Consider the following 18,235-nt stretch of genomic DNA (forward strand, 5'->3'; position numbering starts at 1 on the left):
CCTTCCCTTCCACGGTACCTCTGGTTGCTCATTGCCACAACCAACAACTTCAACGTGCTCCTCACGACCGCATCGGCTCCCGCTGACATCACTTCTGGTGCCGCGCATAGGAAGTGACATCAAAGGGAGAGGACAAGGTCACGAGGAGCACGTTGAAATTGTTGGTCATGGCAGTGAACAACTAGAGCAGGGATCTCAAAGTCTCTCCTTGAGGGCCGCAATCCAGTCGGGTTTTCAGGATTTCCCCAATGAATATGCATTGAAATAGTGCATGTACATAGATCTCATGCATATTTATTGGGGAAATCCTGAATACTCGACTGGATTGCGGCCCTCGAGGAGGGACTTTGAGACCCATGAAATAGAGGTACTGGGGAAGGGAAGGGGTGAGCACACATGGCGGGGGGCCCTCTCACCCTCGATACGCCACTGCCTGCAAGATACAGTGCTGAAAATACTCACAAAGGAAAGACATTCAGCAGAAGAGGACTGTATTCATGCCTTTATAACAATGTCGTGAACATTTCCAAATGCAAAAACCATGAAGGTTTCTGGCTCAACCACTGGCCTTGCATAGGAGCTGCTGCCCGCTGCTTTGTGCAGAAAAATGACTGCAGATAGAAGGAAGAGTGAGCTGGCCAGAAGAAGGTAATCACCCGCAGGAGGGAGAGGGGTGCACTGAGGTATGGGAGGGAGGGAGAAGGACGCGTTGGAACACCGAAGATAAAACGAGGACCCCCGTTCATTTGTAGAAAACTGATGTAAGACGGATGTTCATAAAATGGGGACTGCAGAAAAGAACAAGGTGACAATCATAAGAAAACCTATTGTCTACCGTATTTTCACTCATATACCGCGCACCCGTGTAAAACGCGCACACAGGTATAGCGCGCGGGGAACAGAAATTTATGTAATAAAATTTTAATATAGCGCGCACACGCGTATACCGTGCATGCTAAAACCTCCTCCCGCCTACTCCGAACCGGCATCCTCCCCCCTTGCTCGCGTCACCCCCCCTCCCCCGCGATCCTACATCCCCCCCAGCACCGCAAAGACAACTCTTACCCGATTGGGCACCGGCATCAGCGAGAGCAAGACCAGAAGGCTTTGAGCATGCGCAAATGCTCAAAGCCTAGTCCAGCCCGGCACAGGAAGAAGGAGGATCTCTCTTGCACCGCCCAGCCCAGCCCAGCTCAGCCCAACCCAACGAGGGAGGATCTTCGGGCACTGGCACTGGCACATCCTGTGCATTGGTGCTGGTGCCGGTGCCCAATCGGGTAAGAGTTGTCTTTGCGGTGCTGGGGGGGATGTAGGATCGCGGGGGAGGGGGGGTAACGTGAGCGGGGGGGAGGATGCCGGTTCGCAGGGGGAATGCTGGATCAGAATGAAAAAAAAAATTTGTACAATGCGCTCACACGTATAACGCGCATGGTTATGCACGGTTTGTAAAATCGTGTATAACGCGCGCGTTATATGCGTGAAAATACAGTAATTCCATAAATTTGCACGATTTTAGGGCCAGATTCTGCAAACAGCGTCGTTATCGGTGGCCACCTACAAAATGGCCGCTGATCGCACGACAATCACGCAACGGCGCTGTTTGGAGAATTGTGGCTATGTGACAGGTAGGTGCTGGAAATGCAGGCCACAGTTTTAAAGGCCTACATTTCTGGTGCCTGCCTTCCATGAGAATTGCATTTACAGTGGTGCCTAAGGCCACTTCTGGTGGTGCCCTTAGGCACCTCTTTAGTCAGGACAAAGGCACCGATTTTAGAGGCATCTAAGGGTACCGCCATTTTTTAACAATGTTTTAATTGGGGTTTAATCGGCGCAATTATTGCGCCAACTGAACCAATTAAAATGATTATGTTAGTCAGCAGTAGGGGTTTTTTGAAAATTTGCTCCTTAGAGCATTACATTGCAAATGCAAGGCAAAGAATAGTGTCAGAAATGTGCATAACTTAAGTTAATATTAGCTGCTAATTGACATTAACAACTAATTATTGGCATTAAATGGTGTTAATTGGTGATATTTGACACTAATTAGCAGCCACATATATAACTGGGATCTACAAATTGAGCACATCAAATCTAATGCACATAATTGCAAGGGAGTGTGGAGTAGAGGTCTGTACGGGAATCGCGGGAATCCTGCGGGTCCCGCGGGAATCCCCACTAACCCACGGGACTCCCACGGGGACCCCCCTGTGGCCAACGGGACTCCCACGGAGATGGAAGGCTTTGGAAGCAGGGTTCATCCATATAATATAATGGACACGTCAGCTTTAGTAAAAGAGGGGGGTTTATAAGTTAATTACCTGAACAGAAAACAAAAAGAAGGTTCCACCAAAGAGATTCCACAAGGAAAACAGCAGCGCAAACACAAAAGAAACTGTGGAATTGATGATCTTGTCAGAAGTAATTGCTGCTTTTTATGGGGACGGGCGGGGATGGAGGTAATTCCTTGCGGGGATGGGTGGGGACGGAGAGGATCCTGACGGGGACGGGTGGGGACAGAGAGGATCCTGGTGGGGACGGAGAGGATCCTGACGGGGACGGGTGGGGACGGAGAGGATCCTGGCGGGGACGGGTGGGATTTCTGTCCCCGTGCAACTCTCTAGTATTGAGTGGACCTAGGAGGAGCAAGATTCCGGGGCACGCCTAGCACTGGGTTATAGAATGCTTGAATGCTGAAATAGAATTGATCATAAAATATCCCAAATATACTTTTATGCAGTAAATCACGTATAAATATTTTTGTGGGCCATCAGAATTGAGCTTATATCAGAGTTTTCCAAATAGCTCACTCAACTCATCGTTAAGTCCAATTTTCTATTTCCATAAGTATATTCAGAATATGAACCCACATTGAGATTTTCCCCAGAAAATATTCTGCTGGTGAATCATACATATTATTTACCTGTAAAGAAAGAAGTAGGAGCTACCCCAGCGGCAGAAGAAATGAATTTAAGCGTAAGGGAGCCTTTGAATGTTATGGATTTGTTTGAAACCACAATATCTGACACTTCTTAGAGAGCTACTCTACTGGTGTAATTTGTTTATGAGCAAGATGTTAACCTAGTATTAAGATTATTTTTTCGTAACTCTCAAGTTTTGTTTTATGGTTAAAAAAAAGGTTTGGATTTATCCTGATGTTACCAGGCAACCACAGGAGTGAAGGAAATTATTCCTGGAAATGAGAACTGAAACAATGACATTGGGTACAAACAAAAACAAACTGCAGATGTGTACAAGATGCAGGCAAAATTTATTGTGACAAATATAAATATATAAAAACCTTTTTACCAAACAATGGTCCGTGTTTCGGACAAACCTTCGTCAGAGGTCCAATATGAAAAAAGGTTTGAAAAATATGCCACAAAAAATTGTAGAATAAACTATCATAAACCAAAAGGTCCGATACGCCGAGAATCGCCAACTGCTGTAAAGCGTCTCATAAAGTTGGCGATTCTCGGCGTAGCGGACCTTTTGGTTTATGATAGTTTATTCTACAATTTTTTGTGGCATATTTTTCAAACCTTTTTTCATATTGGACCCCCGACGAAGGTTTGTCCGAAACACGGACCGTGTCGGGTCCCTTGTTTGGTAAAAAGGTTTTTATATATTTATATTTGTCACAATAAATTTTGCCTGCATCTTGTACACATCTGCAGTTTGTTTTTGTTGGTTCCTGGTTGGTTTTTTCTGCAGATAAGGTTGGACCCCTCCTTCCTTTTTTGTTGCACAATGACATTGGGTGCCTCGTTTCTTTTGGCCTATCCATGCAAATGCACGGTTAAATACCTTGGAGTGAAATATGCATTTTTCTCACCGGAGCAGATATGAGACAATGGGGATGATTTAGTTATTATGAACAGCAGTTTCGATAACGGGACCTTGCTGTTAAGCCAATTCCTTTGTTAATATTTGTAATATGAGTTTCTCTTCACTTTATCGGGACTTCCCGCTTTCTCATTTATTGGGGTCTAAGGAAGATATATAGTTAATTGCCTTTTTATTTTGTATAATTTTCTTTTCTCTACGATATTTCTTTCTGTTTTTCCAAAGCAACAGTTATCTTGTCAATTATCTTTAAATACCAATAAAATATAAATTTTTTTTTTTTTAAAAGAGAATACAGTATGAACCCACTTAAAGGGACTTATCTTAGTGCAACTTCATGTTCCTCATATACAATCCAATCTTCCTGACAGCACCCCGACACACTACCAAGCTTCACAATACTAACTCCAAAGCTGCTTCACAAAACCAGCTTTGCAAATGCCAAGACACAAACCAAGAGGAAGTTATGCTATGGAGCCTTTTTCTTTACATGGCATAGCTACCACCTTTATGTCATTTATAACTGTCAGCATCGGAGCAGAAAACTATTAGCAATGTATAATTATAGCAATGTTGGAGAGCAGTTAACAGTAACTGAATGCCTGTCGTTAATGCACACTGTGGGGTTTTTTACTGGGTGTCATCTGTCTCCAAAGTGACTCGCTAACTGCTGCAACAGCTCTAGGGCTGTTTTCTATTCATCTAGGAAAATGGCACAGACACGTCCACCTGGGGACCACCAGCTCAAGGAAGAAGACATTTGGGTTTTGTTTGCATTGAAAACAATGGAAGTAAAACCCTGATGTCACAATCCATCCTTTTTCTGGAGCCATATGGTAACAACACTGGTCTCCCTACCTAAAGAAGGATATAACCCTACTGGAGAGGGTGCACAGACGAGCCACGAAGCTAGTTAAAGGTATCGAGAATTTGAGCTACAAAGAACGCCTCGGAAAACTAGGATTGTTCACCCTCGAGAAGAGAAGACTGCGAGGAGACATGATAGAGACTTTTAAAATACTAAAAGGATTTGACAAAATAGAGCAAGAAACATCGTTATTCACATTGTCAAATGTGACTCGGACAAGAGGTCATGGATTGAAACTGAGGGGCACCAGGCCCAGGACAAATATTAGGAAGTTCTGTTTCACAGAACGAGTGGTGGACGCTTGGAACGCTCTCCCTGAGGAGGTCGTGATGGAGACCAGCATTCTGGGATTCAAGAGCAAGTTGGATGCACACCTTCTTGCAAATCACATTGGGGGATACGAGTAAACAAGGTTTCTCAGCAGGGAACACCTGGCTTGGCTTCCGCGGGTGCGGGTCGCCGGACTGGATGGACCTAGAGTCTGATCCGGCGAAGCCATTTCTTATGTTCTTATGTCCTTAGATCAGTGGTCTCAAACTCGTGGCCTGGGGGCCCCATGCGGCCCGCCAGGTACTATTTTGAGGCCCTCAGTATTATAAAGAATGATTCTTTATGGAAAACTTGTGCCTTAAGTGTCCAGAGGTCGCTGTAATTTCACGCAAGTGCTTTCCTGATTGTGAGGTGGAGTCCAGTCGCGTGCAGATGCAGGAAAGCGTTAGCATGAGGTCACAGCAGTGAGGCGGGCAACGTTCCAGAACGTAAGGAGGTAGTGCAGCTTGTGCGTGCGCCCGGTGCTGGAGGAGGTGAGGGCTGAAGGCGGTTGCGACCGCCGGACACTTAAGGCACAAGTTTTCCTTAAAGAATCATTCTTTATAATACCGAGGGCCTCAAAATAGTTGGTCCAAAATCTTGTCTCTTGCAGTCGATAGTTTTTCACTTTCTGCATGTTGCACTGCTTTCAGCTGTGTGTAGCTGAAATTATCAGGAGCAATTAAGGAAAGATTTATAAACTATATGACAACTTTGCATGAGGTAAAACTCGAGTTTTACCTCATGCAAAGTTGTCATTTCTTTAATATGGCATTAACTATTTTTTTCTGCGGCCCTCCAAGTACCTACAAATCCAAAATGTGGCCCTGCAAAGGGTTTGAGTTTGAGACCACGGCCTTAGATGTACCTTCGGGATCAATGATGTAGCACAGTTACCCTTCCTCAAGAGGTGCAGATAGGAATCATTTCCTTCACTGCTTGCTGATAGGGACACGTCGCAAACATATTTATAGTAGAGAAAGAGGTGACACAAAATCAGGCACATTCCTAGGCCTTTAAGCTCACAGCCCCGATTCCTAGTTTCATTGTTTTCTCTACTGGTTTTAATCCTTGGCCACCTTCAGCACTGGTGCAAGGTTATCTAGTGCCCTAATAATGAGAAGATGTGAATCGCTTGTTTACTCTTTCCACAAATACAAAGGCTAGGGGGTACACGATGAAGCTACTATGTGGTAAATACAAAAAAAAAAAATGGAGGAAATATTTCTTCACTCGATGTGCTTTTAAACTCTGGAACTCATGGCCAGAGAATGTGGTAAAAGCAGTTAGCAGGGTTTAAAAAAGGTTTGGACAATCTCCTAAAAGAAAAGCCTATAAGTCATTATTAAGAGAAGACTTGGGAAAATCCATTGCTTATTTCTGGGACAAGCAGCCAGAAACTCGCGACATCGATTGGCAACTGTTTGGAAACCAGATACTGGACTGGGATGGACCTTTGGTCTGTCCCAGTATGGCGATCCTTATGCACAGGAAGGAATTTGGACAGACTCAATGAGTGCTGTGGTACTTATCTCCCATCCAAGTTATACTTCTTTTTTTTTTTTTTTTAATCTTTATTAATTTTCCAAACTAATACAAAGTGCCAGGAAATATATTGACATTAATAAACAACATAAGCACTTAAATTCAACCAATAACCATGCAGAAGAAAAATATCCCTCCATCTCCCATCCAACAAATAACCAAAAAGATATCCCCCAACCACCCTGTCCTATGTTGAAGTAACACTTCTACATTTCTATATTAAATGCAGCATTGGTTCAGTTACAGATTTCCATAACTAAAGCACTTTAGGACCTTCTTTAGAAAAGATTTTCAGAAATAGGGTCCCAGTGGGATAGCTACGGCCTCCGCACCCTGAGGTTGTGGGATTGAATCCCAGCGCTGCTCCTCGTGACCCTGGGCAAGTCACTTAAGGGCAAATTCTATAAGAAGCGCCCAAAAGTTAGGCGCCTAATTAGGCACCGTTCAGCGCGATTCAAGTAAAATCGGGTGCTGTTTAATGAATCACGCTGAGCGGAACCTATTTTGGAGGCGCCCAAGAAATAGGCCAGCTCTAGACCCAACTAGAAGTTAGGCGCCTAGCCGAGCGCATAAGTACGCTTAAGAGCAATGATTCTGCAACAAGGCGCCTAACATGTAGCCACGCCCACGTCTAACGTGCATAGCTCCTATTTTTATGAAGGCCGCTTAAATTTTTAGAGGCGCTTTGTTACAGAATCACACTTTCTTGATAGGCGCTAAGGTTTCAATCGATGCTGATTAAAAAGCTTAATTGAGCTTGTTCTTCAGTTTAGATAGGCGCCTGCCTAGTTGGGCGTCTCCGAAATCGGTGCCTAACTTTATGCGCCGGTTACAGAATTTGGGCCTTAATCCTCCACTGCCCCAGGTACAAAATAAGTCTGTATATATGGAAACTGCTTTGAAATCAGCATACAAGCCCCATTCCCTCATTCTGCCCTCCCTTTAGGCTCACTACATGATTCTGGCTATTTCTCCTATCGCTCTGAGCTGCATTCCAGATGAAAAGTATTTGCCCTGACAGTGTGTCATCGAAGTGGGCCTGTCGTGAGATTTCTATCCTCTTGGCTTCTTAGGCAATTTGTAAAGCGTTCCTGCAGTTTTTATTTCAGTACAGAAAAAGGATTAAACCCAGGATGCTGGTGAGTGGCATTCACATGTCTTAAGGACGAATTCTGAATGCAAAGAAGGAGAGCAACGGCAGCAATCCACGCTTAGCTCCCAGATTTTGCCCACACAGTGGCAGCATTGTTCCATGAGTAAACACAAGATTCAGGTAGTGTCATTTCCACTTGGTCTCTCACCTACAATTCCCCCCCCCCCCCAAATTCTTGGATGCTGAGGAGAGCAAATATAACACAATCGTATGGGTCAATACTCAAACACCATGGTCAGGGGTTAGTTTTTAATGATGGCTGCAGGGTTTAAATATGTGCAGAGCCAGCAGTGATAAGAACATAAGAATTTGCCTCCGCTGGGTCAGACCAAAGGTCCATCGCACCCAGTAGTCCGCACCCGCGGCGGCCCATCAGGTCCATGACCTGTCAGGTTATCATGATTTAGCCCTATAGCCCCCTTGTTTTTATCTATACTCTTTCCATGCTGATATCTACCCCTATCTGTATCCCTCAATCCTCCTATCCTTCAGGAATCCATCCAATCCTTCTTTGAATCCCCATAGCATACATATTTATTTATTTGATTCGATTTGTATCCTTCCCTCCCCAAAGGAGCCCATAGTGGCAAGAGTCACTACATGGATAGCTGGAAACATTGTTATGTTACTCAGGTTCTTCTAGTCTGCTTTTACCTATTTAATTCAGGGACGAATTACAAAGCCAAAAACCAGACCAGTTAATCCAAGAATTTATCTATCATAACCGCCAAAGACCAAGCTCACAGCCTAGGGGTACTTCTCTACTCTAACTTATCACTCACCAACCATATCGCGCAAGCGGTCTCATCTTTCTTCTACTATTTACGACCACTACGGAAAATAAGAAACTATTTCTCTGAACCAGACTTCACACAACTTCTCTAGGCCGCCATCCTCTCCCGCATGGACTACTGCAATGCATTATTCAATGGACTGAAGGCAACAAATATAAAGCGTCTTCAACATGTACAAAACACAGCAATCAGGCTACTAAAGATTCTTCGCACCTGCGATTCAGTATCCTAAGTGCGAGCGTCAGCCCACTGGCTTCCCATAGCCAAATACTGCATCTTCAGAGGCTTAGTACTTGTGTTCAAGTTCTTACACATCATGGCATCCAGCTACATATCAACCAAACTCCCACTTTATGTCCCAAACAGACCCCTCCACTCCCAGGAGGAAACACGTCTTTAAATACTCCCTGGTCGGAGCCTCCAACTAAAATGTACCAGATAAAGGTCATACTCTCACTTCTTGCCAAAATACTGGTATCAACTACACTTCCCCCTCCGTATTCGCGGTTTCCGTATCTATGGATTTGATTATTCGCAGTTTTTGGGGCTATTCTAAGCCCCCCCTTAAGCCTTACCTGGTGGTCTAGCGGGTTTTCAGGGCAGGAGCGATCTTCCCACGCTCCTGCCCCGTGCAGATCGCTCACAGGAAATGGCTGCCTTGAGCTCCCGTCTACGTGAATATGTATGAGAGAGATTTGCATATAATGGAAGTGACAGGCATGCAAATCTGCTCCATGCATATTCATTAGGGCTAGCCTGAAAACCCGATTGGCCTGGTGGTCCTCCAGGACAGGGTTGCCATGCATATTCATTAGGGCTAGCCTGAAAACCCGATTGACTTGGTGGTCCTCCAGGACAGGGTTGGCAACCACTGATGTAGATGATATTACTCTTATTTCACCTTTGGTCAGGTGATATCAAATCAATACAACCCACTATATAGAGATGTTTACAAGTAGTAGAAAACTGTGTGTTTTCTCATAATTTAAACTAAACAAGGAAAAAAAACAAAATTTATAGTGCTGGGTATGCTCTATACATAAGAACATAAGAATTGCCCTCTCCAGATCAGACCCTGGGTCCATCAAGTCCGGTGATCTGCACACACGGAGGCCCCGCCAGGTGTACCCTGGCATAGTTTTAGTCCCCATATCACTGTATTCTTCTCAAGGGAGATGTACATCTAATTTACCCTTACCCGTATCACTCTATGCCACTCTTAAGGAGATGTGCATCTAGTTTACCCTTAAATCCTAGAACGGTGGATTCTGCAATTACTTCCTCTGGGAGAGCATTCCAGGTGTCCACCACTCGCTGCGTGAAACAGAACTTCCTGATATTCGTCCTGGACCTGTCCCCCCTCAGCTTCAGTCTATGTCCTCTTGTCCGTGTCGCATTGGACATTGTAAATAACTGCTTTCCCTGCTCCATTTTGTTGAATCCTTTCAGTATTTTGAAAGTCTCAATTGGATCCCCTCGCAGTCTCCTCTTCTCAAGGGAGAACAACCCCAGTCTCCTAAGTCGTTCCTCGTTGTCCAGGTTCTCCATACCTTTCACTAGCTTCCAAACCAATAACACAGAGAATTAGATATGTACTGGAACCCCAACTCAAAATTTTGAGCGATACAAAGGATAGTAAATTGACTTTCAAACCACAGGTACAGTTATCATGACAGTCTTCTGGATGTAGAGAAAACTGAAGTATATTCATAGCTGCTTAGAATTTCATCAAATTAGATTAGTGGTCCAGTGACTTATGTTTCCACAGCTGGACTACTTTAACATCTTATATGTGAGTTGCAAAAAGGCCTTACACAAAGAAATTACAGACTTTTCAGAACACAGTGGTACATTTATTATACTCAGCACATAAATTTGACAGAATTACACCACTATTTATCAAACTTCAGTAGCTCCCAAAAGAGGCCAGGGCTGTTTTTAGACTGCATATGATGGTGTTTCTTATATTATAAGGACAGTATATACATAATTTGATTATTCTTCCAGGTAGAAATGGTGATTGTTCATCTAGACATTTTTTAAACCTTCACTTTCCAAACCCCAAGAGGTGTAATACAAGAATACGTTAACTTTGCCTTTTACATATTAGACAGCTAAATGGTGGAATTAGTTAAAGATAGAGTTTAGATAACTGTCTCATTATAAGTTGTTTTGAAAATCCCTAAAGGCATATTTGCTTTGGAAATTTGTATTGAATAAGTCTTACTTCTAGGTATTCCTAGTTTTCTTATCCCCCCCTTTTACTAAACCGCGATAGCAGTTATTAGCGCAGGGAGCCGTGCTGAATGCTCTGCGCTGCTCCCAACGTTCATAGGAACTCTATGAGCATTGGGAGCAGCGCGGAGAATTCAGCACGGCTCCCTGTGCTAATAACCACTATCGTGGTTTAGTAAAAGTGTGTGTGTGTGTGTGTGTGTGTGGGGGGGGGGGGTTAATTTGTGAAACTGCATTGAACTTTTTTCAAAGGTATAAGTGGGATATAAAGGTTTTTCTAATGTAATGTAATGTAATACCTTATGGAATCCCAAACCCAATAGGCCCAATTTTTACCACTAGATGTCACCCTTAAGCAAGGACCACGATTCCCTCTCTAGGGACTGAACAGAGGGGCTTCCGCACGTCAGTGTATACCACTTGACTGAGCCACTGAGCTGGCCCTAGCCTTATTATCCTAGCAGGAAAGCAAGACTGCACAGTCTGAAGAGGGAATTAAAAAAAAACCTCAGACCAGGCCAGACTGCATTGATCAGTTATATGGAAGATAAATTCAAATTTTTTAAATGCCATGTCAAAACAGGGTTATCTAAATCAGTGGAGGACCACCAGGCCAGTCGGGTTTTTAGGATAGCCCTAAGGAATATGCATGAGAGAGATCTGCGTATAATGGAGGTGCCAGGCATGCAAATCTGCTTCATGCATATTCATTAGGGCTATCCTGAAAACACGACTGGCCTGGTGGTCCTCCAGGACAGGGTTGGGAACCACTGATCTAAATTGTTGCTGTTCTAGAAAAAAAAAAACCCAAAAGAAAGGTCTGTGATATTAATCACAGCATCTGCTCACACTTAAGAGAAGTTATACTGCCAAGAATCTGCCTCCTCCCCTGGACACAGATATTCCAGCATTCACTAAGTTTCAAAAACCAGCTTCTGACAAAGAAACAATGGGATCAATATTCACCTGGCAGCGATCAGGGTCTTACTGATCGCTACTGGCATTATCCCCAGAAATTTAATGTCAGGTCTATGTCCAAGCTTTGGCATTGAATTTCCGGGGATATAGAGCTGGTTAAGGGTTCCTTTTATCAAAGAGCGGTAGAGCCTTTTACCACGGGCCGGTGAGGTAAATGCTTCAATATTCATTCTATTCCTATGAGCTTCGGAGTGTTTACCTCGCCAGCCCGCGGTCAACGGCTCTACCGCTGCTTGATAAAAGTGTGCCATTCAGACTTCACAGGCTACGGTGAACTACATAAAGATAGGACTGACTTTTATGTGGTTACCTTGACTGGTTAAGTGCTGAACATTGGCACTTAAGTGGCCAAGTGCTGATTCTACTACAACTACTACTACTACTATTAATTATTTCTATAGCGCTACCAGACACACGCAGCGCTGTATAGAGTCATAAAAAAGAAGAAAACTGTCCGTTCTCGAAAGAGCTTACAATCGAAACAGACAAACAGGATGTCATGGATACAGTTAAGGGAAATAGTTAATCAGCAGGCTGGGTTGGAGGGCAGAGGAGGTACAGGACAATCAAGCCATTGTGACATCACTGATGAGATTGGCTCTTATTGGTGGAAGAGCCATTATGACATCAGAAGCTCAGCTCTGCTTCCCAAAGACAAACAGGATGTCATGGATACAGTTAAGGGGAACGGTTAATCAGCTGGCTGGGTTGGAGGGCAGAGGAGTAGAGTTAAGGATTGAAAGCTATATCACAAAAGTGGGTTTTCAGTCTGCTTTTAAACAAGGGAGGAGGCTTGGACAAACTCAGGTAATTTATTCCAGGCATAGGGGGCAGCTAGATGAAAGGAACAAAGTCTGGAATTGGCAGAGGAAGAGAAGGGTAATGCTAAGAGTGACTTATCTGAGGAACGGAGTTCTCTGGGAGGTGTATAAGGAGAGAGAAGTGAGGAGAGATATCGAGGGGCAGCAGAATGAACACACTTGTAGGTCAGCCATAAGATCTTGAACTGTATGCGATGGCAGATAGGGAGCCAGTGAAGTGACTTAAGGAGAGGGGTGACATGAGCGTAGCGAGGATGGTAGAAGATGAGTCGTGAGGCAGAGTTTTTCACAGATTGCAAGGGGGAGAGGTGACACCGCGGGATACCCGCTAAGAGTAGATTGCAGTAATCTAAGCGTGAGGTTACGAGAGCGTGGACAAGGGTCCGGGTAGTATGCTCAGAGAGGAAGGGGCAAATTTTGGTGATATTACAGAGATAGGTCTTAGCAGCTTGCTGGATATGCGTCGAAAATGAGAGGTCGGAATCAAAGACTCTGCCCCCCCAAAACACCCCCAAAATAGCCAGTTTTGAGTTGGGCGCAAACCAGACATTTTCAGCGGCACCATCTGCTAATTAACATTCACATATTTAACAATTCGCTTGCTTGGGAACTCCAAAAAGAACAAAGTTCCTCTTCGCAACATCCTAGGATGCAGGATCAAGAGCTGCTTTCTCTTCCTTTGTGTTGCTCTTGCTATGTTGGGGCAAATTCTAACTTTTTCATCATTTCCCTGCAGTTTCCTTGTGTTAAAGCTGTTTTTGCTCCCTCTTAGGGGGAACTGGGTCATTTAGGCGCCCCCAATATAGCATGGGGAGAGCATATTCTATAAAGGCATCAGCAGCATGATTCCACTATAGAATACTAGCGTAGACTTCCCTGGCCTAAATTTAGGCGTGACCATTTATACCAGGTCTATGGCTGCTGTAAACAGAAATTCCCATGAGCACCATGCAACACATTTAAGCTTGCCAGGCCCTTCCTATGTTCCACTTACATCATGTAAGCTGAGCAGAAGTCCTCCAACTGAAGTGCTGCTAATGGGGGGGGGGGAGGGGTGTTGCTTCAGTATTGTGTTTTCAACCACTAGGGACAGGCTGGTTTTGCGGAGTCCTGCAGAGCTTGCCTGTCCCGCACTACCAACGTGTGATAGTGAAACAACACCCTTCAATGATAGGAGTACAAGTGGAGGACTCCCGCTCAGCTTAGAGCAGGGATCTCAAAGTCTCTCCTTGAGAGCCGCAATCCAGTCGGATTTTCAGGATTTCCCCAACGAATATGCATTGAAAGCAGTGCTTGCACATAGATCTTATGCATATTCATTGGGGAAATCCTGAAAACCCGACTGGATTGCGGCCCTCAAGGAGGGACTTTGAGACCCATGGCTTAGAGGCAACAGTGTTCACACGTATGCCCCCATTGAAATCGTGCACTATAGCACTTGGAATTACAGGTTGTGCAGTTATGCGTATAAATGCTACTTTTCTGTGTACTTATTTATTTATTCAATTTTCTATACCGTTCTCCCACGGGAGCTCAGAATGGTTTACATGGATTTATTCAGCTACTCAAGCATTTTTCCCTGTCTGTCCTGGCGGGCTCACAATCTTATCTAATGCACCTGGGGCAAAGGGGGGAGGATAGATGATTTGCCCAGGGGCACAAGGAGCAGTGTGGGTTTGAACCCACAACCTCAGGGTGCTGAGGCTGTAGCTTTAACCACTGCACCACACTCTCCCCCTTACGAATGCAAGGTGAGCATAACTGTGTGTGCCCACTTATAGGACTGCCTTGTTCTTGTATATTGGTTCATGGACTGGTTTTAAATTTTTCTCTCTTAATGAAATTTGTGAATGTTGTAAATAAGATCCATTTTCTATTATCTTGGCAGGTGTGTTGTAAAGGTATAAATCAGTGGTCTCAAACTTGTGGCCCGAGGGCCACATGTGGCCCGCCAGGTCCTATTTTGAGGCCCTCGGTATGTTTATCATAATCACAAAAATAAAACAAAACAGTTTCTTGATCATATGTCTCTTTAGCTATAAATTACAATATTATTATTAAGACTTAGTCAAAAGGAAAGATTAAAAAACTATAGAGTTTTACCTCATGCAGAACATACGCAAGTAAGGCTAGACTCAAATAGGGCACTGGTCTTTGACCTAAGGGCCACCGCGTGAGCGGACTGCTGGGCACAATGGACCACTGGTCTGACCCAGCAGTGGCAAATCTTATGTTCTTCTAAGACATTAACTATTTTTTCTGAGGCCCTCCAAGTACCTACAAATCCAAAATGTGGCCCTGCGTTTGAGTTTGAGACCACTGGTATAAATAGTTGACACCCCCCCCTCCCCAATACAACCATTTTTGCTATTCTAAGCACTGAACACTTCCTAAAATATGGTGATTCCTGATTACTTAAATAAAGAAATAATAAATAACATTAAATACATAGTTGAAAAGTGGAGCATGGTATCCTGAAAACTTGCCTTATATAACAACAAACAGGCTCATTTTCCTCTAAATGCTATCTTTGGTGGCCTAGCAGAACAGTCCCTAAACATTATTCTGCATCCAATTATTGATTCCAATTATTGGAAGGTCGTAATCAGAACAAAATTTGTTCAAAATAAGAAACGTAGCAGATGTAAATTGGAAACGCTCTTATCATTTTCAAACACTCACCTTTCTTGATAGGCTGCCTATTGAAGAACGCAAGAGGCGTAACCAGGAATTTGGTTTCTGCTACAGGTACCCAATGGTGCAAAATTTTAACGGTCCAGACGCCGGGTCTCAGTGGCAAATTCAACGGCGGTTTGTAATGTGTATACTCTGCATTGGACTCGATCAGAATGTCATAGGTAGCTGCAATCACATTGATAGGGTCAACCCAGATTACAGTCACTGTTACATTCGGGCCCTTGCCCCACTTCTGCATGCCAATGGGCTCATCCATTGGCCCAATAAGGCCGCCAAAGTTCCGAAACAGTCTTTCCTTGGCATCCCAGTCAGTCCCGATCTGGAACAGAAGTTAAAAGGAGGTCATTTCTGACTGTGGATGGCATTATGCAGAAAATATACCTACAGTATGAAGAAAATTAAAGCAGAATAAAAAATAAAAAAAACCCAAACCATTAATTCTTAGTTGCCACTAAAATTCTCTCCATTCCTCCCCTGTTTCATTCAAATTATCTTTAATTCCTAAGAAGAAAGGGTATTTTTAAGAGTCTGAATGATGCTCTCCTACTGGGCCTTTCGCACCATTCTTTTTAAATCTAAACTAAATTGAGTCACTGCTGTGCTGATCCTTATCAGAACCAAGTACAGGTACTGCTTGGATACCACAAAAATACACACATATATAATTTGCCAAATAACATACTTAAGCTACAAAAAAACAGTGAGACCTACTGGAAGCTGCTGGGTTTGTGCTGTTTATTTTCTTCAAGTCTGTATTAGTAAAATATTTACTTCTGCTCCCCATGATATAAATCCACGTGCATTCCTGCATGTTCTTATGTATGAGTATTATTTATCACTTATATAGCACTGAAAGGCATATGCAGCACTGTACATTTTGACATTTAATAAATGGTCCCTGTTTGGAAGAGCTTACAATCTAATTTGGACAGACAGACATGACATACAGGGTTGGGGATGCAGAACTCAAGATGAGAGGAATTAGGAGTTGAAAGCAGTCTCGGCTTTTAACTTGGACTTATATATTATACTAGTCTTATAGCCCGTTACATTAACGGGTGCTAGAATATGTGTGTGTGTCTGTCTTTATTTTTTTTTCTCTCTCCTTAGCCGCTTTCTGTATTTCTGTCTGTGGTTTTTTTTTTTTTTTTTTTCCTTGGCTGTCCACTACCACCCCTTGCCTGCTCCCCCTGTCCATTCTCCCTTCCTTTTACCTCCCCTGTGTCCTCCACCACCCCATCACTGTTCACCTTATCCAGCAGAAGCCCTTCTCCCTTTGTTTACCTCCCCCTGTCCATCATCTGTCCAGCAGTAGGCCTGTCTTCATTTTTCTGCCCCCCCTCCCTGTTCATTAGCACCTCTTCCCCTGTCCATCAACCCCTTTTCTGCCCCTCCATTTCCGTGTGTTGCAGCATTTCCCTCCCACCCCACTTCCCTGTGCAGTATTTTCCACCCCCCCATACCTTCCTTCCTACTTATGTTAAAATGCTTTGCGGGTTTGGCTGCCGCGGCCTGCAGCCGCCGACAGCCGCCGCAGCCAGCAGCCACCGACAGCCGCCGCAGCCAGCAGCCGCTGCAGCCGACATCCGACTCGGGCCGCCGCGGCCGACATCCGACTCGGGGGGGGGGGGAAGGAAGAGAGAGAGAGCGGAGAGAGTACTGTAGGGGCATGCGCAGTCCTACCTGTGGGTCCCTACATCGCGGCGACGTCAAGAGCAATAAACGCAGGCGGGTATCGTGAGAGTAGCCACCGCTCACCGCTCCAGACTGTAAGCCGCGCATGCGCACTTCCTATGTGTCGCTACAGCTCACGGAAAACCGGCGCACATAGGAAGAGCGCATGCGCGGCCTAGCGTTTTATTATATTAGATTTTACAAAAAGTTCAGCAGAGCCTTTTGTAAGATGCTGCTGAACTTGAGCACCTCACAACCTGGCCATCCGAATTCCAATTTCAATGTTCTATGTAAAATAGGCCTTTAACCTATACAAGAAAGGCAAGAACAATTTAGAAACTGCTGCAGTGACAGCTTGTTCTGATAAAGTGCAACAGTTACTCACAGGTGACAGAGCCTCCCTTTGCAGATTAACTGCAGCACATGCTCCCTGGGCCTATTTCTGGGCAGCTCTGTCCTTCCTGCTACTGCAAGGAACTTCTGTTCTATTTCTTATCAGCAAAGCAGCTGGTGCACCCAGATACTGTAAATATTTAATAGGTGTGTTCAGGCTTTGAGCTATTATTCCGATCTCATGGCTTTTAATGGATTAACTCAATCCCTATTAGCATGGGATCAAATCTGCCTTCCCCCCCCCCCCCTAAATTAAATCAAACAAACACCTTTGGCACACATAACGGTCAACAGAAAATGATGCACCTGAAAAGAGAGAATGTGTTACATTCAACATTATGGTCGAAATGGGACTGAGGCTCCTAATTAGTTTCAATGCTCTACATAAATTAGGTCATTAGGTCTCAACAATGTAGACATTCTGCCCGTCATCCAACTGCCTTTGTCTTTTTTTCTATTTCATTTCAGCTGCGGGGAAAAAAAATGTGACCTTAAGTACTTAGTCTTACATGGAAGACAATTGTCTGAAGTCAACCTCACTGTATATGAAAATACTTCTACCATTACGGCAAGATAATGCCAGAAAAAGGGTAGAGGAAGAAATTATGAAGTGTTGGATTTTCTGCTTTAGAGATGGGCATCCATTAATTTTTATTTTTCTTGCGGTTTGTTACTCTGGAGGTTCCCTTCCTTTGTAGTCACAAGATATGACAAAAAACATTAATTTCCCAGCTGTCCTTTTTGACCCCCACCCCAACTCCCCTTACCAGGAGCAGAAACTTTCCAACCTGCCCTGTACCCTAGTCGGGTGAAAGGCCATGGCCAAGGGTGGGAGCAAACAAGCATTGCTTCTGCCCCAATGGACCCCTGCTGGACCAACAGGGATTCAGGTAAGCTTGGGGAGACATATAGGGGGAGGGGATCC

At 44.3% G+C, this 18,235-nt stretch overlaps 1 protein-coding gene across 3 annotated transcripts in view; it reads right to left on the minus strand.

Annotated features, from left to right (window-relative positions):
- XYLT1 (xylosyltransferase 1) overlaps positions 1-18,235 on the minus strand; it is a 400,948-nt gene that overhangs the window by 27,720 nt on the left and 354,993 nt on the right. For all 3 annotated transcript variants that reach the window (XM_033914711.1, XM_033914709.1, XM_033914710.1), the window contains exon 10: positions 15,229-15,562. In XM_033914711.1, the coding sequence (XP_033770602.1) occupies positions 15,229-15,562 (334 nt within the window). The remainder of the gene's footprint in view (positions 1-15,228; positions 15,563-18,235) is intronic.

This window comes from Geotrypetes seraphini, chromosome 11 (assembly GCF_902459505.1).
Source record: "Geotrypetes seraphini chromosome 11, aGeoSer1.1, whole genome shotgun sequence".
Classification (NCBI taxonomy): domain Eukaryota; kingdom Metazoa; phylum Chordata; class Amphibia; order Gymnophiona; family Dermophiidae; genus Geotrypetes; species Geotrypetes seraphini.